We start from the raw sequence: 22,376 nt of genomic DNA, 5'->3' as shown, positions 1-22,376 counted from the left end.
GCTAAAGGATGCATTGAGACCCCGCGGTGACAGGGTGTTTAACCTAAAGATCCATCGAGCTTCTAAACGGAGGGATATGATCCACTAATTTATATCTAAGGGTTGAGAGTAAATGTTTGGCCTCACAGAAGTGACAACCAATCGGCTGATCAATATCTTTGCCCTGAATTGCCAAACGTATAGCAGATCTGTGGTGCGCTGCTTGCTCTTTAAACATACAGATGGTCTTGCCCACATTAGCAAGACCACATGGACATTTCATTAAGTAAACAACATATTTATAGTTGAACAGGTAAGTATATGATTAATAGGAATCTTATATATATGGAATCGGTATGATTTACCGCCAGACCCATGCCCGGCAGTTGGAATCCCGACAGCGGCATCCCGGTAGAGGAGGAAATCTCGATCGTCAAAGGTAAGTATATACTAACCTAGGTCTACCCCCTAACCCTCCCTTAGGGGTGCCTAACCCTAACCTTCCCCCCTCTAAGTGCCTAACCCTAATCCCCCCTCTAGGTGCCTAACGCTAACGCCCCCTTCCCCTAGCCTAAACCTAACCTCCTGGGGGGTGCCTGACCCTAAACCTTGCCGGGATATGAGAGTTGGGAAGCTGGCTGTCGGGATTAGGTCTGCCAGCTTCCCGACTGCATATCATATCAATATATATATATTCCAAAATTGTAATCCGAAGTTGTATTCCAAAGTTGTAATATGTAACACACCAATATCAGCGGCACTCAAGGGATTTAAATAAGAGACAACAGCCACAAAGGCTCAGCCAAGTCGACGTTTCAATGAGACAGCATTTTCAACAGGAAACGTCGACTTGGCCGAACCTCTGTGGCTGTTGTCTCTTATTTAAATCCCTTGAGTGCCACCGATATTAGTGTGTTACATACATGCATACATATATGGCCCTTTATTCAGTTTGTCCATTAACCTTTAAGCGCACACACCCGCCACACTCCTACCCCACTTTGCTGTATCCCAGATACACACAGCACTGCTATTTGTACTACACACTTTCTAAATAAAAGTACAAGAACACACATTGATATGTTGCTCCCCACCTCCCACCATGTGATCTGTCCTCTCGTACATTGCAACAGCCAGCCCGGTCTACCTTGATACTCCCACACCGTTCCCTCGCCCACCACCTACGGACGCTGGGTGTTTGCGCTGCACAACTCTGGATGTCAAGGTCTGATATATCCAAGCGGCACTCCGCGGCTATGGACAGATAAGTACCCCTTATTTCTAGTTCCCTAGTTGAAAGGCCTCCAGTCTGCAGGCCATATACAGGACCTCTCTCCTACAAAAGCCAACCACACCTGTTACTGGTTTCCATGGCCATCTGTTTGCTCAAACAACACTGCACGGCTGCCCTCAGCCAGTGGCTGTACTTTCAGCTCGATAGTAAAGCTCGCTTGCTTGCTGTGCTTCTTCTGGTACCGCGCTAGGCGGCCACCTACAGTTCAGGGAACACTAAAGGCAACGTGGTGCGAAGAAGCCGATTCTTATAACCCCATTCATCCACAAAGAGTCAGCCCCTCTCAAGTGCACGTTTTGCCTACTCACAGTTGTGGAGGTGGAAACGTACTCACCATGGCCACGGCTTGTGAGGCCAAAACATCATCAGCAGTCAGGATGGTGTAATACGAGACATTGGTGAGAAGGTAGCAGATTGTGACAATGATGAGGGAAACGATCACCGTGATAGGGATATTCCTGGGAGACAAAGACGGGGACACACAGAAGTGATGGCACACATCCAAGATGGATCTTCTCCCACACACTGGGGGGGGTAGATGTGTCAAGCCTTGGAGACAGCGAAAGCGAAGAAGTTGCCCAAGGCAACCAATCAACTCCTAACTGTCATTTAACTAGAACAGCCTTTAAAATGACAGTTAGGAGCCGACTGGTTGCTTTGGGCAACTTATCCACCTTCTTTATCTCCAAGGCTTGATACATCTCTCCCCCTGGGCCAGATTTAAAAAGAACTTGCAGCAAGTTTTCCATACTAAATGGAAAATTTCCATGAAAGTAATCAACATTTTTTAATGAGCCATTTAAACTGGACTAAACACTAACCATAGCGTGTAAGGAAGAGGCACGTGTTCTAGAGGGGGAGCATTGACATTACACCCCCTAGAACACTTGCCTCTTCTTTGTGCGCCAGTTAAATGCCCTATTCCTGGCAGCTTGTGTGCCAACAGTCCCCAAACAGATATTGCAATTATGTACGGTGAATCCTGTGCAGACTACCCCCCATCTTTTTAAACATTAGCCATCCCAACCAGCTCGAAGCAATGAAGGGTGATGGGGCTTAGATGGGCCATAGGCAGTTGCTGTAGAAGTTCTAGTTCAATCACTTGGGACTGCATCCACCTTTTATCTACCGACAATCCATCGAGTCGAGCCATTGTGCAACACCAGAAGAATTATCTTTTTTCCCCCATAGAAGAACATTCGTTGTTACCAGGAAGGTTTCCACCATGTAGATAGCACTTAGGAGAATCAGTGACCGTTGGTTGCCTGTGGCGCCCAACACAAGGCTTGTTGCAGACTCCAGTCACCCCAAATTAGTTCTTCTTTACCGAAATCACTTGGAGTTGCAGCCACCTCCACGACTGCTGCCATGTCCACAGATCAGGGATCACGCTCTGATTGGCAGCCTCTGCGCCGGCGACTGAAGTGGTAAGTCCATGTGTTCCCCTAAGGCTGGCCCCTCTCATCGAAAACGTGCAATCAGCTTCTTTCTGGCCCTGTACAGCCAGCACCAGTGCTGGACTGGGGTGTGAAGGGCCCACCAAGGTGAATGCAGGGGCTAGGGGTCCATGATTTAGGGGTGTGGCCAGGCACTACGGAGGCTTCGCCAACCATTAGAAAGGACATAACCTGCAGACAACATGGATACTACAGTGCATGGTCTGGGCCCCTATATAAATATACAGTATATAGTAAATACTGAGAGTACACAATAGTCCTGAGAATGAAGTATAATGTGCCATATGTACAATTATAAAGCACATGATGGTGATCCGATCTATATATACCATATTAATGAACCTCTTCATAGGATAGGGGATGCATGTACACACCAGTCAGTGTCTAAAGCTCAATGAGAATTGCATTACGGTCAGCTTATTATATCACTGGGATGACTTAAGTGTTGGTTACGTTTTCATTTTTTTAAACCATATAATCTATGCCCGTATATTCATTTTTCATCCATGTTCCTGCTCGGCCAGGTCACTGGCCCTCTATTACAGTAACAATATATAATCCGAGGGCACAGTCTGGAACCTGACATTAGAGAAGGGTGTCGGGCCCACCAGGGATTTCCCCTGTATCCCTGTGGGCCAGTCAGGCCCTGCCCAGCACCTCTCCTTGGTTATAAGATTATACAGATTTGGGTGCTGCTGAAATAAGCATCTGCAGGATAAATGCCCGTCTCACTGTAGCTTTGTGCAATGAACATGTTGGCATCGGCTGCCAGTCCTGGTTCAGCTTTAGTCGAGGAGTAACACATTTCCCAGCGTCATGTCAAATAGTTTTACAAAAAGAATTGAGAGGTTCGCTCAATGCTAATTATCAGCAATGGGCAATTCCTGGTGAGTGGCTACTCGCCAGGCATTAACATATGATGAGAAACAGAACAGAACAAAGTCCTATATTTCCTATAGCAAGAAGAAATGTACAAACCCGTTACCCAACATGTTACCAACTGAGTATTTTTTGTTTCATCTCTTTAAGCTTCAGGCCTCCTGCCTATAACAAATATTGTACAATCAAAAAACTCTGTGCTTGACAGAAATGATATCAAATATTTTAAAAATTACTGGAGAAAAGAAAGCCTGACTTACCTCTCTGGATTTACAATTTCCTCCGTAACAAAGTTAACGTAAAACCTGAAAAAGTAACAGAGGTACTGTACTGTACAATCTGAAATAGTAACATAGATAATGTACAACCTGATATAGTAACATAGGTACTGTACACCCTAAAATTGCACCATGGATTGTGTACAACTTGAAAATAGTAAAATAGGTACTGTACAACCTGAAATAGTAACAGAGGTAATGTAAACCTGATATAGTAATATAGGTACTGTACAACCTGAATTAATAACACAGGTACTGTACAATCTGAAATAGTAACATAGGTACTGTACAACATGAAATAATAACACAGGTACTGTACAACCTGAAATAGTAACATATGTACTGTACAACCTGAAATAGTAACACAGGTACTGTACAACCTGAAATAGTAACATATGTACTGTACAACATGAAATAATAACACAGGTACTGTACAACCTGAAATAGTAACATATGTACTGTACAACCTGAAATAATAACACAGGTACTGTACAACCTGAAATAGTAACATAGATAATGTACAACCTGATATAGTAACATAGGTACTGTACAACCTGAAATAATAACACAGGAACTGTACAACCTGAAATAGTAACATAGATAATGTACAACCTGATATAGTAACATAGGTACTGTACAACCTGAAATAATAACACAGGAACTGTACAATCTTAAATAGTAACATAAATAATGTGCAACCTGAAATAGTAATGTAGGTACTGTACAGCTTAAAATAATAACATAGGTAATGTAAAAACAACAAGTAAAAGAATAAAGTACTCGCACTGACTATCTAGTCTCTTTCTCTCATTTACCATCAGGGCCATTATAAAATACAGCTGTGACTTCTTACTGAGAAGTAATTCAGGGAATATCTGCAATCTGTAACCCTGTTGTAGGAAGACAAAAGGCGTCTCTCTTAGCTTTTTCCTTAGTACCTCCCATATACTCCTCACCAGCTATTTTCCTGCTTCCAACTGTTGCTCTAGAACCTATTCTTATTATGCCGGCGTTGGTAAAATGTCTCCGACACACATGAGCTAGAGGGGAGCGACCTACCAGCCTCCGAAAGCAAACATCCCGGAATAGAACGCCAGCGGAATTTTGTCGAGGGCCAGAGAGGTCGTGTCAAACGCATCTTGGAAGTTCTCCGTGTGCCCTGTAAGTATAAGAGACACCTCTGAATGATACATACTGTATACTGTAGCACTAAGGGGGTGGCTTATTAAGCCCTGCCCATAGCATCCAATCAGATTATAGCTATCATTTTATAGAATGTACTTGATAAATATCTAGAAGATGATTGGTTGCTAAGAGCAAAACCTCCACTTGAGAAACAAGTATATAAAAAATTTAATTTGGAGAGGACAATAATGACGGAACCGGTTTATTATCTCCTGTTGCAATTCACAGGCCAGGTTTTCAGCGTAATGTATGTGGCAGCCATACTAGTAGTTTTTTAATGGATCTGAATGTATCAGTGAAAAGACTTGTACAGTTACTCCTCTTAATTACAAATTCAATGTATTGATCTCTGACGTAGTCTCCATCCACAGGGCCGTAACTAGGGTAGTGCCACCTGTGCCATGGCACAGGGCACCGCAGGGCAGGGGGACGCTGTTTGGACCTGTCGATTTTCCTGTTTATTATCATTCTCACTTGTAGCTTCCTCTTCTTTTATCCCCAGCATCTCCTGGCCTCCCCTATCTCTTCCCTGGCCCTTCCCCATCAGGCCATGGCCCTTTATCAGGTGCACTATCTTATGTCCTTATTTAAAAAATGGGGGGGGCACCAATGCTCTCTCCCATCCAATTAGGCTCTGCATTACACAGCCCCAGGCCGGATTAAGGACTGGACCTCCCTGCAGAAGTATTCCTGTATAGCATAGCTGCTGTATATTGCAAAAGGCAAAGGCAAGGGTACAAATCGCTATTGCATTTACTAATATATAGGAATCAGTATGATTTACCGCCGGACCCATGCCCAGCGGTTGGAATCCCGACAGCGGCATCCCGGTAGAGGAGGAAATCTTGATCGTCCTAAGGTAAGTATATACTAACCTCTCTCTACCCTCTAACCCCTCCCCCCTTCCCCTAGCCGAAACCTAACCTCCCGGGGGGGTGCCTAACCCTAAGAACCCCGGGAACCCTAAACCTAACCCTCCCCCGCGGCTATCCGCACTCGGCATCCCTTTGATCGGGATGCCGGGCGTCGGGCTCCCGGCGTATGTCTAATGACAGGCGTTGGCATATCAACGCCTGTCTTTAGACCCTTGCCGGCTGTCAGATTAGGTCCGCCGGCTTCCCGACTGCATGCATATATACATATTATATATATATATATATATTAGGGGTGTGCACCGGCCACTTTTCGTGTTTTGTGTTTTGGTTTTGGATCTTTCTTCGTGTTTTGGATCTGGATTGGTTTTGCCAAAACCACCCTTCCGTGTCTTGGGTTCTGGGTTTTGTGTTTTGGATCTGTATTTTTTTTTTAAAAAGCATAAAAACAGCTAAAATCACAGAATGTGTGGGTTTTTCTGCTCCTATGCTATTATTAACCTCAATAACCTTAATTTCCACTCATTTCCAGTCTATTCTGAACACCTCACACCTCACAATAGTGTTTTTATGTCCAAAAGGTTGCACCGAGGTAGCTGGATGACTATGCTAAGCGACACGAGTGGGCGGCACAAACACGTGGCCCATCTAGGAGTGACACTGCAGTGGCAGACAGGATGGCAGTTTGAAAAACTAGGCCCCAAACAGTACATACTGCAAAGAAAAAAAAGAGGTGCAAGATGGAATTGTCCTTGGGCCCTCCCACCCACCCTTATGTTGTATAAACAGGACATGCACACTTTAACAAACCAATCATTTCAGCGCCAGGGTCTGCCACATGACTGTGGCTGAAATGATTGGTTCGTTTGGGCCCCCACAAAACAAGCTGGCAATTAATCTGTCCCTGCACAAACTGGCTCTACGGAGGCAAGATGTCGTCCTCACCCTCTTCAGTGTTGTGTACATCCTCATCCTCACAGAGTATTAATTCGTCCCCGCTGGAATCCACAACCACAGGTCCCTCTGTACGTTCAGGAGGCTGGTCTCCCTGGAAGAGTTGATAATTCATTTTATGAACATCATCTTCTCCACATTTTGTGGAAGCAACCTCCTACGCCTTTCGCTGACAAGGTTCCCGGCTGCACTAAACACTCTTTCGGAGTACACACTGGAGGGAGGGCAACTCAGGTAAAATAGAGCCAGTTTGTACAGGGACCTCCAAATTGCTTCTTTTTCCTGCCAGTACAGGTACGGACTGTCTGACATGCCTACTTGGATGTTGTCACTGATGTAATCCTTTAACAGACAGACGCACGCTTGTCGCTGCTGCTTTAACTATGCAGGTGCGGCTACAGCCCACACATTTCACAAAGACAGAAAAAAAAAGAAGAATATTTTTATTGTTTGTGGAGCGCACTTTGAGGGTTACACCACCCTTTAACAGACAGACGCACGCTTGTCGCTGCTGCTTTGAGGATGCAGGTGCGGCTACAGCCCACACAATTCACAAAGACAGAAAAAAAAAGAATATTTTTATTGTTTGTGGAGTGCACTTTGAGGGTTACACAACCCTTTAACAGACAGACGCACGCTTGTCGCTGCTGCTTTGAGGATGCAGGTGGAATCTAGACGGGATTTGGAACCGGGGACACACTACCTCCATCAATTGTCTAAATCCCACTGCACTAATGGCGGATACCGGACCCATGTCTAACACCAACATAGCAGTCAAGGCCTCAGTTATACGTTTTGCTTCAGGATGACTGCTGTCGTACTTCATCCTCATCGCTAGGGACTGTTGGAGGGTCAATTGTTTAGTAAAAGTAGTGATGTTCCTACTTCCTCTCTGGGATGATGAACAACTCCCAGCAGCAGCAACAGCACTAGGAGGAAGTGGTTCTTGATCTTTCCCTATTTTATTTTTATCAGAGAAAGTTTGGTCCTCCATTTATGTTATATTGATATATACGTGCGGCTAAAGCGTACACAAACACAGAAAATATTTTTTTATTTTTGCTGGAGAGTAGTGCACTTTGTGGGTTACACCACCCTTTAAGAAATGAGCCAGCCGGCTCTTTACTTATGGGACACAGGCGCACGCTTGGAGCTGCTCCTTTGTTGATGCACGTGCAGCCACAGTGCACACAATTCACAAACACAGAAAATATTTTTTTATTTGGGTTGGAGTGTACTTTGGGGGTTACAGCACCCTTTAACGGTCAAGCCAGCCGGTCCTTTACTTATGACACAGGCGCACGCTTGGCACTACTTTGTTGATGCACGTGCGGCTACTGCGCACACAATTCACAAACACAGAAAATATTTTTTTATTTGGTTTGGACTGGAGTGTACTTTGGGGGTTACAGCACCCTTTAACGGTCAAGCCAGCCGGCCCTTTACTTATGACACAGGCGCACGCTTGGCACTACTTTGTTGATGCACGTGCGGCTACTGAGCACACAGTTCACAAACACAGAAAATATTTTTTTATTTGGTTTGGAGTGTACTTTGGGGGTTACAGCACCCTTTAACGGTCAAACCAGCCGGCCCTTTACTTATGACACAGGCGCACGCTTGGCACTACTTTGTTGATGCACGTGCGGCTACTGCGCACACAATTCACAAACACAGAAAAAATATTATTTTTTTTTAGCACTTGGGGGGAGCACCCCTGACGGACAGAGCACCCCCTGGACAACACTACAGCACCCCTTTAGGACTGGGACACTGCACAGGACTTTGGAGTGGACACAGCCCCTATGGACAACTGACTGCACAACACAGTCCAGCCAGCCCCTATGGACTTTGAAGTAGTGGACACAGCCCCTATTGACAACAGCAGCACAGCACAACACAGCCAGCCCCTATGGACTTTGAAGTAGTGGACACAGCCCCTATGGACAACAGCAGCACAGCACAGCACAGCACAACACTGCTCTGCACTACACTACACTACACTACACTACACTGCCCAGCCAACCCTAACTCCCACCCTCCCTCTTCACTGTCCACAGCCGAGTGAGAAAATGGCGCCGACGCAGGTACCTTATATAGGATCCAAAACCTGCGAGACCCGGAAGGCGGGATGAATACGTTTTGCCTCGATTTCAGATCCGAGTCAGGCGGGAAAAGTCGAGCCTGACTCGGATCGGCCTCGGATCGGGGGGGGGCTCGGGGCCGAACCCGCTCACCCCTAATATATATATATATATATATATATATATATATATATATATATATATATATATATATATATACATATATAAATATACATAGACATATATATATATATATATATACACATACATATATATATATATATATACACATATACATATACACACACACACGAGAGAGAGAACGAGAGAGAGAGAGAGAACGAGAGAGAGAGAGGGAACGAGAGAGAGAGAGGGAACGAGAGAGAGAGAGGGAACGAGAGAGAGAGAGGGAACGAGAGAGAGAGAGGGAACGAGAGAGAGAGAGGGAACGAGAGAGAGAGAGGGAACGAGAGAGAGAGAGAGAACGAGAGAGAGAGAACCAACAATCCAGCACTCTGGAGGCAGCTGTGTCTCTGTCCCTTCATGTTTCAAAGAGAGGCTCTGGCTGCATTTTTACAGAACCATAATAGGAACCATGTTAAATGCTCATTTTCATGGTGCTGTGTGTTCAGCTACAGTAATCAGGGTTGCCATTGGAGACGGCCTACAAAGCCCTGATATTTCTTAACCAAGAAGCTCTTCGGGCAGGAAACTCCCATTTCCTCTTGTTGCTGCTGCTCGACTTGTTCTCATCTTAACCTACAAAATTATATGGGTACCATGTAAATAAATGATACAGAAAGGGCCTCATGCCCAGTTGAACAGATGCGAAACGCGTCTCAAAATGGCCACCTACTGTACAAGAGGCAAATGAGCCTGTTTGGAGGGAGATTACTTGTATGTGCTCAACACCCGGTTGTGAGCTAATGAGGATGACGGCCGTGGGCCATGTCTGATTCGCTGAATGCATCTAAGACACACCCAAGTATGAAAATTTACTGTTACTACAGTGGCTGCGAAATAATAGCCAGATTACAGTATACTGTACACACATTATTAAATAAATAAAGCCTATTTCCTAATTTGGGAATGGGAAGACTGCTGATTAGGAGTGTGGACTTTAAAAAGTAAAAAAAAAATAAAATATGAAAACACGCCAATCTTTATAATTATTTTGCTTACCAGCTGTTAACGCCATCATTCCGGGTATTACAATTAGCCCTATAGCCAGTAACTTTAGAGCTGTAAAGACGATTTGGAGGTTCGCGGACCAGGTGACACTCCAGCAGTTCAGTGCGATGGTGATTGCTAGTTATAAAAAAAAGTAATAATAAAAAGCTCTATCAGGCTATTTAATATATACAGTACCTGTCACATAAACGATGCGGAGGCAGCCATTTTGTTGTCTGATCCAATATTTGTGACAATGTAGCCTATCAATGCGCTGTAACAGCATCACTGAGACACGAGGTACTAGTATTCATGATAATGCCTGCATCACTTTGCCAGGGCTGCAAATAACGGGTATACATTCAGTGTCCCAACATCGGGGATGCCGGGGCTTAGAATACCCGAAGGTAAGTAGTGGGGTTGGGGGGAGGCTTAGGGTGCGGGGATGGGGAGGTTAGGTTTAGGCACTAGCGAGGGAGGGTTAGTGTAGGGAGTGGGGGAGAGTTAGGAAACCTGCCGACAGGTGTCGGTATCTTAACCCTGTCGGGATGCCGAAGCCGGCATCCTGTACCCATCCCGAAATAACATATTATAACATATTATAGTTTCCTTAATGTTTCATGAACTGCTGCCCCTTAGTATAGGAATCATTTATACAGGACTAACCGATTCCGAGGGAGCTGATGAGTTTGATGACGATGTCCGGTGCATTGCAAGGCACAAAAAGGGGCTCAATTATGTAACGTCCGAAGGCTAAGCAGACGACGGCGATATTTGCTGGCCTAGAAACACACAAAAGTGAGAGATTAATGCTTTGCTTCCATAATTTGCAATCTCTATATAAAATAGATTCATCGTGTTACGGATTTATCAGTGCAGAAAGTTCAGAGTCTCTGTCCCCTATTTATACCAGATCCTGCAACCCACCAGTGACAGAGGGAGAGGTATCAAGCCTTTTAAAAAGAGTGGAGAAGTGGACAAGTAGAGATGTTGCCCATAGCAACCAACCATCCTCGGCTTTATCTGTCTACAGCAAGCCGTCGGCAAGATAGATTCACTGATGCTGCAAGCTGACCCATGTATACCACGTTATAAAGAAGTTTGTTCAATAATGTCTATTTGGGGATGGATCATACTATCTCCTGGCCGGGGAGACGGGGAGCATCCTGCTGGACCACATCATTCAGGTATTTTCAGGCTTCAAACCCTTTCAAATAAACCATGACCTCAAAATGTAGATATCACTGTATATAGGGCTGTGGTATGTTTACCAAGATATTCCTGTTTTTGCCAATTGAAATTTGTAACGTCTATTTCGTTAGAACTCAAGGCCTGATTCAGACCCGTTGGCTAGGCTGCATTCGCACGTAGCCTGCTGATGTTTGCAATCTGCGCATGTATACAAGACAAAGGGCGCGTGCGCAAACTAGTCCATGCGATCGGTAAGCGTTCGCAGCCTGTACACAGACGCACCGCAGGACGTTCCATTTGTGGGTGGTGACAGGGGGGTGGTCGATGGTAACATGGGGTCTGGTGGTGCTAACGCAAGCGTGTCTGTGCGTCTGAACGCCGTTTCAGGGGCGTGCATTATTAAGACGCAGCGGGATTTGCATACTCAGGCTGCAGACGGCTGCGTACGAACGCATCCTAGCGAGCGGGTCTGATTCAGGCCCTCAGCTCGATTATTCATTTAGTTCCACACGATTAATACGAGAACCATCTTGTTATAAGTGTTTTAGTGCATGTTGCACTTAGATAGTTACAGATTCCCGAAGGGGATAAGGGCTTGGCCTACGGGACTGGGGGTGATCTCAGATACATGGGGGCGCGGCAGGGAGGATCACGCCATAATGCATTTTATCCAGATTTTATATTTTGGGAAATTGGGCAGAATGTATAGGAATGTCCTAGTTTTCTGTTGAAAGCAGACTTAAATGTGCACCTTTAGGGGTAAATTTACTAAAGTGAGAGTTTTTAGAAGAGAGTTTTAAAAGTGATGTTGCCCATGGCAACCTATCAGATTCTACTTAACATTTAACTTGCACCTTCCATAAGATAATAGCTAGAATCTGATTGGTTGCTATGGGCAACATCACTTTTGAAACTCTCTTCTAAAAACTCTCACTTTAGTAAATTTACCCCTAAGTGTTATTCTATGCTGGGAGGAAAGAAAAAAATTACCGTATCATGACAAATTCAGCCCATAGTCTCAGGAAGGCTGGGACAGGCCCCAGGGTCTCCAACAAATAGATATAGTGCCCACCAGACTTCTTGATAGATGTGCCAAGGTCTGCATAAGATAAGGCACCTAAAATAGAGAGAGGATAAACTACATTGATATTCTGTGCCAACCAGCCATTGGGGCTCACAAGCTATGTCCGACTTCCTAACACTGCTCCGCAATACCATAGGCAGATCCTTCCCATACAAACTGGTCTATGATACCATATGCAGATCCTGAGAGCACATACTGGTCTGTGATACCATATGCAGATCCTCAGAGCACATACTGGTCTGTGATACCATATGCAGATCCTCAGAGCACATACTGGTCTGTGATACCATATGCAGATCCTGAGAGCACATACTGGTCTGTGATACCATATGCAGATCCTCAGAGCACATACTGGTCTGTGATACCATATGCAGATCCTGAGAGCACATACTGGTCTATGATACCATATGCAGATCCTCAGAGCACATACTGGTCTGTGATACCATATGCAGATCCTCAGAGCACATACTGGTCTGTGATACCATATGCAGATCCTCAGAGCACAGACTGGTCTGTGATACCATATACTTTTCTCAACATACCACTTCTCTTACCGTATGATGCTCCTTATATTAAATACTGCTCTATAACTTCCTATTATTGTTATAAAAATAAAATTCAGTGCTGTACAATGGGAAAATAGAGCATCGAGAGTAAAATGTTCATGGTCAAAAAAGTATAAAACATAATAGGCAAGGTACAGTACACACACACACACACACACACACACACACACACACACACACACACACACACACACACACACACACACACACACACACACACACACACACACACACACACACACACACTGTATTACAAAACATGCAGGAGGTAGACTACAAGGATAGAGCAACACAGGATTTGCAAGGGAGGGTGTGTGTATATATATGTGCTATATATATATATATATATATATATATATATATATATATATATATATAGCACATACATTTGTAAAGCACTTACATATACTTTCAGAACACTCCAAACAAGGGATGTGAACACCAAACCTCATATGCCAATTAGCCATCAGTCACTGTGTGATTTGTGTGCACCTTGTCATTTTAGTACATCCCCCTGGGCCCCTGAATTTAAAACACACATTTCTCAGCAATGTCATACCTGGTATTTGAACTCACAACCTCATGTTCTACATTCATACACCTCACACAAGAGCTGCTGGAAACATAGGATGCAAGTGATCCTGTAAAGGACAGAATCATGAAGGATAATTAAGTGAAGGATGTGCAAGAAGAGAGGGGCTTATTAGTCATAAGTGGCAGAGGGGTCAAGTAGGTTCATGCAATTCACGCTATTGGGTCATCAGTTCTAGATAGGCTAATCAATTCCGAAATCTTTTATTATTGGTTCAAGCTGTCAAAGTAATTTAAAACACTTGGGTATTTTTTTTTTCTTTCTTTTTTTGCACCTTGATACATGAGCGACCTTCCAAAGTCCAAGTTCCAAGCATGCAAAATGGTCTCATTAATCGTTGTGTTATAGTAGGTGGTGAGAATTGGTTTGGGAGGCGGTAACGTATGAGGAGGACTACGATTTCTGCTACTGTGGATAAGTATATAGAAGCTTCCCTTACAGGAGGAAAGATCACTGTTTACATTCTTACAGAACAATGTAACTAATCCCATAATATCCCTGTGCTCGGAGATTTCATTCTGGAACCTTAAGCTGGGTACACAATTAGCCGACAGGTCGACTGCCGACCTATCTAACGATTGGTAAGTGCATACACGCTTATCAATCGTTCTGCCAATGTATTTGGGCTGTTGGTGCATTTGAATTTGCCCGTCTAGTAGAGGTGTCAATTACTGCCGAGTCCCTGCACCAAGTGTATGGGTGGTCGGCATACCGGCCATACACAGCGCCAGATGGGCTGATATATCTGCAGATATACTGCCCACCGGGTGTGCTGCACAGCCCACGCGATATGATTGAGCGACATCGTTCACAGACATATTGTTGGTAGGCACCAGACGATGCGTTGGCAATATATCGCCCATTCGATTGAAGAGCCGATATATATCTCCCAGGGGTGTGGTATAAGAGATAGACAAAAATTAGTTAGACAATGTCTAGATCGACCACAGTTGTTAGACAGTCAATAGATCGACAGGTACAAAAGGTCGACACACTAAAGGTCGACATGTAAGAAGGTCGACAGGTACAAATGGTCGACAGGGTCAAAAGGTCGACATGGAAAAAGTTGACACGAAAATGGTCGACACATTTTTTTTTTTTTTTTAAATTGCGTAAACACCATTAGGCCCCTTGCGGGCACGGTGGCTCGCTTCGCTCGCCACATGGATTTATTCCCCCTCCATGCCCACTTGGATGGTAGGGAATGACGTTGGACACTGGCTCATCTTAAGTGCCTAACCCTAAACCTAAATAATAAAAAAATGTCGATCATTTTTGTGTCGACCATTTTCATGTCGACCATTTGTACCTGTCGACCTTCTTACATGTCGACCTTTAGTGTGTCGACCTTTTGTACCTGTCGATCTATTGACTGTGTAACAACTGTGGTCGATCTAGACATTGTCTAACTAATTATGGTCTATCTACAGTCTGGCACCCATCTCCCAGGGTGTACCCAGCATTAGGCTTTGTTAATAAAAAAAACAAAACATCAATAATAATACTAATAGGAAATAAATAATGATCTGATGCTTGATCTGCAAATTTGTTTACTGCACCTAAACTTTAGCAATTAAAGGAAGCCAAAGAGGAGATCACATTCATAAAGGAAAAAGTTTGCCAGCTGCAGCTGTCTGTTCTGCAGGAGAAAAACAAGAATTCCGCAGGGGGTTTCGGGAAAACATTATAACTGAGCAATAATAAAGGCTGTTTTATGCAGTGATCCCTGCAGTGGAATATGTACAAAACCGCTCTTGTTTAGTTGCCGTTCACCAATGTATGTACTACATAGACCAGTTCTTACATGGAGACAAAGTGGGGAAGAAATTTTACTTTGCACACCGCACTTCCTGAAACAGATGTTGGTTTTGCTGTCTATGGGAAATGTGAATAAAAGTCCCTAGATTCGGATGAAAGCTTTGTGAGAGCTGTTTCACACTTGTATTTTAATTAGCAGTTTACCATCATCCGCTTAATGTACAAAGGGCCTGATTCAGCAAGGAACGCGGCAGCTTATACGCGCGCAAACGGTCGACTGATGCACATGCATCGCAATGCGCGAAAAAGCCACTGCGATTGGGACAGAGGGCCTGGTCAGACCCGCTCGCAAGCGGGTCGATGGTGGCCCAGTGCGCACGCGCGGCATGCGCGAGCCCCGGAGCGAGCGCAAAAAGCACTCGCTCCGTGGCTCACTACAAAAGGGGCGGCTGTTGATGTTGATCGACAGCTCGCCCCATTTTGTAGGCATGGCGGGGGGGTGGCTTCACAAACGGAGGCGTTCCCATGCGAACGCCTGCCGTTTGTGGGCGGCCCCACTGACATCACCAGTGATGTCAGTGAGAGAGCTTCCGGCTCTATTAGAGCCAGAAGCTCTCTGGGGCTTGCGGCCACGAGACCCTACCACAAGGGTCTCGTCTCAAGCCCGATGGTCGCGATGGTCTTGACCATCGCGACCATCATCCTGGCCGCTCCAGAAAAAAAAACGCCCTGATTCAGAGCAAGCGCTCTTTCAGAGGGTCCGTCTCTGAATCAGGTCCAGAGATCGCAGAGGATATAAAGGCCCATGGCAGAGTGATTGACAGGAAGTGCCGTTTGTGGGTGGTGACGGGGTACTGGGGGAGGGGTCGGGGGAACGCGGACATTCCAGTACATTTCAAAGCCATTGCATGGACGTGCATAAATTAGCCACTTGTATCCAGTGGCCGTCTGAGACCGCATAGCGTGCGCTGAAGTAATCAATTCCTGAGTAAGGTCTGGGCTTCATTAACTGTCCGATGTTACCGATTGCTTTTCTATGTTGGCCAAGTATACGGATGTGAGTAAGGGGAAGTGGGCGTCCTTATGACAGTCTGCGATCGCAATGCGAATGCAGACATTTATGTTACTGCTGATTTTAGCAACTGCGTTGCGTGCGTATAACCAGTATAGCGATCCGTAGTGAATCAGGCCCAATGTAATTTTTTCCCCCTTAAGATATATATATATATATATATATATATATACATACATACACACACAGCAGCACAACAGCGACACTCCGGAGGCTTGCATAGCAGCGTAAACAGGTGTCTTTTATTCTACGTTTCGGGGTCACCCCCTTCCTCAGGAACACACACTGTTCCTGAGGAAGGGGGTGACCTCGAAACGTAGAATAAAAGACACCCTGTTTACATTTACACTGCTATGCAAGCCTCCGGAGTGCCGCTGTTTGCATTAAGGGAGTGATCTCCATTGCTGAGGGCACCCGAAGCAAGTTAACGACCTCCAGTTCGGTCTGCAGAGTGACGGGTTTTCTGATGTACTATATATATATATATATATATATATATATATAGTACATCTCTGTATATACAGTATATATAAAATATATATACTGCACATACATTCAACGCTTAAGAGAGAATATTTGGCCATTCACATCAGTCCCTGCCCCAGTGCAGCTTACAATCTATATTCCCTACCACATGGACACACACCAAACGAGTTACTGACTTTCCAAAAAATCCCTCTGGAAGAGTTCCTTGGATGGCAAATCTGTTTGATGGTTGGGGCCCCAACCCATTTGTTTAAAGCAGCGATTTGCTGCATTTTACAGTGGGGGCGGGGCTAGGATGACGCAATTCAATGCAACTCGTGTCAACCAACCGCCTGCTTCAGTCTGGAAAATGGGGATGCTGGCCAACTCTGTCAGAAGATCCTCTCCAAATGCAGGACTCTCCCGGACTTTCTTGGAGAGCTGCCAAGTATGACACACACAAACTAATGCTGGGCATACACGGCCAGATAAAATGTCTGTCAGACCGACAGACATTTTATCTGGGCGGCTGCCAGCCGCAGATGTCGCCGGCATACACTGTGAGATTTCTCTCACAGTGTATAAACCCGACATCCGCGCTCTGCCCCCGGGGGAGGAGACATTTCCCTGTTCCTTCCGTAGGAAGGAACACAGGAAATGTCTGTCGGCCACGGCTGGGCATACACTGCATCGGAAATATCGCATCGGACAGGTATGCTGGACAATCCGGCATGCCCGACCAAGCAATATTTAACCCTCGGTCGCCCCCCCACACGCTACAGTTATCGGGACGATCCGCCAATATCAGCCGGATCGCCCCGATAATTGTAGCGTGTATGGCCAGCATAAGTTGTTTTTTTGGGGGGGGGAGGGGGGGTATTTATTTAAGTCAAGAGCCAAATAATCAGTATATTTTTGGAGTGTGGGAGGAAACTCAATCAAACATGGGGAAAACATACAAACTCCACACATATTACTCCTTACAGGGAATTGAGCTCATGACCTGAACTGCTGAGAGGCACCAATGCTAACCACTATGTCATCGGGGATGAGGGAGGGTGCCGGCACTGAATGATATATCGTTCAGTGTGGGCACATTTTGCACTGCATAGTAGGATGAATGATTGAACAATAACGATATCGTTCATTAATCATGTAGTGGATATGCCCCTTTAGGGTGGCAGATCTGACACACACACCGCCTGTTTCAGAGTTGCATGCAGATGCGGTCATGTCTTTTGCCACAGTGGCGTCTTTATTGCTAATGCCGCAGCCGATTTTATCATTAGTGAGACGCCTACTTACGACGGTGCAATTCTGTCTCAGTGCGGACTACATGGAAGCTTGCACCTGCCCTCCGCATGAGTATGGCGTTCTGTGAGCGGTTGTGCGTCTTTAGAAGCTGCTGCTGTCAGCGGCACATCCGCGTCTGCCCAGCCACCCACGGTACCTCATAGCAACGCCCACTAGCATCCACACTCCCTGCAGCCAGATTCCTTATGCATCTCTGCGCAGTAACCATCGGGTAGGTAAAACATCGGCCAACTATTGCCAATATGGGACCTTGCATATATTGGTGCTGATTTCTAGTTAGATGTCATGTTTTTCCTGTGTAGAATCTGCAGCTGAGCAAACCCATATATTATATCATATTATATTATATGAGAGGCAAATGCAAAAAATGTTTTGCATGCAACTTGTTAGCAGCTGTACGTCCTCGTGTGCTACAAACAGCTACTGACCAGCTGTAGATTTACAATACCTTTTAGGGTTGGTCTGCGCTGCGCCCCTCTAACAACTCCAGATCAGGTTGTGCATTTACATTTCTTCCCACCTAGCACAAAATGTTTTTTTTTCTCATTCATAGCATAGGCAAACGCAGGGGGGGTTTCCATCTGCCTGGAAACCCCCCTCCCCAGCACTTACCATGACCACAGTAGAAATAGTAATATAACAGAATTTTATTAGTGCTACATGTTCTTCTCAGTATCACAAATGAAATTATTAGCACCACCTGTGGGTCTTTTAACATATGTCAGCCAGTAATAAATAACCTGTGCACCAACTAGGATATCTGGAAAACTTGCACTGTTAGGGATGCACTGATATACAGCCCAATATGTACATATATGTCCAGGTAAGTGCTAGGTTCTTCTGCTGCTCCTCCAGGCTCCCGGACTTGCTCCAGTGCTCTGGAATGGTGCCCACATCTAAAATAAAAACATTCAGCTCAGGCAGGATGGCTTACTGCCGCATGAAATGACTTACTGTGATCCTGTTTATGCTGGATTTATGACACACAATACACATTGTATGATGCATATTAAAGCTGGATAAGTACTAATTCTGCCCTCTCCATGGACTGGCCACACTCGCTCTAAAATCAGGCATTTGGAAACCCCCCTCTAGATATCCTGCGTTTGCCACTGCATAGGTGTAAATTTGCACCCAATAGCCGTATTTGAAGAGTCCTAACAGTTAATTGGCCCATTGTGCAGGGCCCGCAGACAGCCATCCTATATCAGACGCAGCTAGTGTGCCCACTTTTGTGTTCTTGGTGGGCGTGCAGATATTTGCAATGCACTAATAGTTGCAAATGCTTGCACATCACGTCTGCGTTGCACAAACATAGTTACAAATCACATCAGTAATTCCCTAAAAAGTCCATGTACTCACCACACATAGAGAGGACACCACACAGCCCCCAGATGATGAGGGACAGACCTACATTGCCAGAGTTCTTCAGGACACCTTTAGGAGCTATGAAAATGCCACTTCCAATAATTGTCCCAATGGTAAAGGAGATGGCTCGTACCAAAGTGATTTTCTTCCGCAGGTAGACCATCCCATCGTCTTTCTTCGTGTCCCCATCTCTTGAGGTTTCGTCAGAAGCCCCCATTACTGTGCGTACCTGGAGCTCCCTCTGTTCTGTCACCTCTGCCTGAGAAACTCTCTTTAGCTATAAATGTTCTGTGCGAATGAAGACAGGCAATGTTCTCTAGTCACTAAGAAACAAGCTCTCTCTCTCTCTCTCTGCTCCAGCCTCTGGTCACTGCCCCTGTGTTGTAGGAGGTAAACAGTTCAGCTCGCCCCTGCTGGGTCCACTCATTCATAAGCAGGATGAAAGCCCACCTTACATCTGTACTTATAGGGGGGGGGAACTAAAGCCCCAGACAAGCGCTGCAGGTTCATCATCCCAGTGTCAGCAGCACAGAGTGTAATGTAAGCATGTGTTGCTAGCCTCTATGGTTATTTCACAACTGGATAAACAACGTATAATCGCAGAGTGATGCCAATAAATTTGGGGACACAGCCAGAAAGCGAGGGAGGGAGGACAGCCGGACAGACCTGGACCACAACTGATTTGGGCCCCCAAGCATTACATATAGCTTACTGTCAGACCACACAAGACAATGCTATGTACAATAATACTAGGCCGCCCCCACACACTATTCCGTTCCACGCTCATGCTAGGGTCACTTCCCATTAAATGGTTTATAATTCAGGATGAAATTGAGGATATACCTGTTTAACTTATTCCATCTTATCTCCAATATATGTAATACTATACTGCAGGTCTAGTGAAACAATAATTGGAGAACCACTGGTGTCTCACATGGGTATAGAACATGGGCTGAGGTGGCTGACACAGGTGCCTCAGCTGGGTATAGAACATGGGCTGAGGTGGGTCTGACACAGGTGCCTCAGCTGAGTATAGAACCCATGGGCTGAGGTGGCTCTGACACAGGTGCCTCAGCTGGGTATAGAACATGGACTGAGGTGGCTCTGACACAGGTTCCTCAACTGAGCATAGAACATGGGCTGAGGTGGCTCTGACACAGGTTCCTCAACTGAGTATAGAACATGGGCTGAGGTGGCTCTGACACAGGTTCCTCAACTGAGTATAGAACATGGGCTGAGGTGTCTCCGACACAGGTGCCTCAGCTGAGTATAGAACATGGTCTGAGGTGGTTCTGACACGGGTGCCTCAGCTGAGTATAGAACATGGGCTGAGGTGGCTCTGACACAGGTTCCTCAACTGAGTATAGAACATGGGCTGAGGTGGCTCTGACACAGGTTCCTCAACTGAGTATAGAACATTGGCTGAGGTGGCTCTGACACAGGTTCCTCAGCTGGGTATAGAACATGGGCTGAGGTGGCTCTGACACAGGTGCCTCAGCTGGGTATAGAACATGGGCTGAGGTGGCTCTGACACAGGTGCCTCAGCTGGGTATAGAACATGGGCTGAGGTGGCTCTGACACAGGTGCCTCACATGGGTATAGAACATGGGCTGAGGTGGCTCTGACACAGGTTCCTCAGCTGGATATAGAACATGGGCTGAGGTGGCTCTGACACAGGTTCCTCAGCTGGGTATAGAACATGGGCTGAGGTGGCTCTGACACAGGTGCCTCAACTGAGTATAGAACATGGGCTGAGGTGGCTCTGACACAGGTGCCTCAGCTGGGTATAGAACATGGGCTGAGGTGGCTCTGACACAGGTGCCTCACATGGGTATAGAACATGGGCTGAGGTGGCTCTGACACAGGTTCCTCAGCTGGGTATAGAACATGGGCTGAGGTGGCTCTGACACAGGTTCCTCAGCTGGGTATAGAACATGGGCTGAGGTGGCTCTGACACAGGTGCCTCAACTGAGTATAGAACATGGGCTGAGGTGGCTCTGACACAGGTGCCTCAGCTGGGTATAGAACATGGGCTGAGGTGGCTCTGACACAGGTGCCTCACATGGGTATAGAACATGGGCTGAGGTGGCTCTGACACAGGTTCCTCAGCTGGGTATAGAACATGGGCTGAAGTGGCTCTGACACAGGTTCCTCAACTGAGAATAGAACATGGGCTGAGGTGGCTCTGACACAGATGCCTCAGCTGGGTATAAAACATGGGCTGAGGTGGCTCCGACACAGGTGCCTCAGCTTGGTATAAAACATGGGCTGAGGTGGCTCTGACACAGGTGCCTCAGCTGAGTATAGAACATGGGCTGAGGTGGCTCTGACACAGGTGCCTCATCTGAGTATAGAACATGGGCTGAGGTGGCTCTGACACAGATTCCTCAGCTGGGTATAGAACATGGGCTGAGGTGGCTCTGACACAGGTGCCTCAGCTGAGTATTGTCGAAGCTAAATTATTGGCTGAGACAAGATCAGTTTAAAATTGAATCGCAGCGACACCATCTTGCGACTGGCCGCAAGACGCCATCTTGGAAATGAAATCGCAAGATGCCATTTTGCGAATGGCCGCCCAAGCGCCATTTTAGATAAACTCACACTTTAGTACATGTGGTGATATTACTATTAGCATCATGCGATTGCAGCTTTCACCATTTCTCATACACACATTAATACGCACAATTGCGCAGTTAACTAGTCGCATATTAGCGAATGCATAAGATCCTGTATGAAAACGCCGAATATTAGCTTCATGCACACGCATCTGCCCCAAGTTAACTAGCGTCTTTACATCAAACCCCACATACTCAC

General features: G+C 45.8%; 1 protein-coding gene across 2 annotated transcripts in view; it reads right to left on the bottom strand.

Annotated features, from left to right (window-relative positions):
- Positions 1-19,953, bottom strand: part of LOC148504581 (cystine/glutamate transporter-like) — a 40,012-nt gene extending 20,059 nt beyond the window's left edge. The window contains exons 1-7 of one of the 2 annotated variants that reach the window (XM_088448771.1): positions 19,557-19,953; positions 12,334-12,460; positions 10,819-10,934; positions 10,165-10,290; positions 4,947-5,046; positions 3,870-3,914; positions 1,608-1,731 (exon numbers count right to left, since the gene is read on the bottom strand). In XM_088448771.1, the coding sequence (XP_088304897.1) occupies positions 1,608-1,731; positions 3,870-3,914; positions 4,947-5,046; positions 10,165-10,290; positions 10,819-10,934; positions 12,334-12,460; positions 19,557-19,779 (861 nt within the window). In that variant the 5' untranslated portion in view covers positions 19,780-19,953. The remainder of the gene's footprint in view (positions 1-1,607; positions 1,732-3,869; positions 3,915-4,946; positions 5,047-10,164; positions 10,291-10,818; positions 10,935-12,333; positions 12,461-19,556) is intronic. The other variant, XM_088448772.1, reaches the window with a different exon arrangement.
- Between the last annotated feature and the right edge of the window lie 2,423 nt (positions 19,954-22,376).

This window comes from Taudactylus pleione, unplaced genomic scaffold (assembly GCF_031769625.1).
Source record: "Taudactylus pleione unplaced genomic scaffold, aTauple2 ptg000465l, whole genome shotgun sequence".
NCBI lineage: Eukaryota > Metazoa > Chordata > Amphibia > Anura > Myobatrachidae > Taudactylus > Taudactylus pleione.
This window is presented reverse-complemented; position numbering and strand designations above follow the sequence as displayed.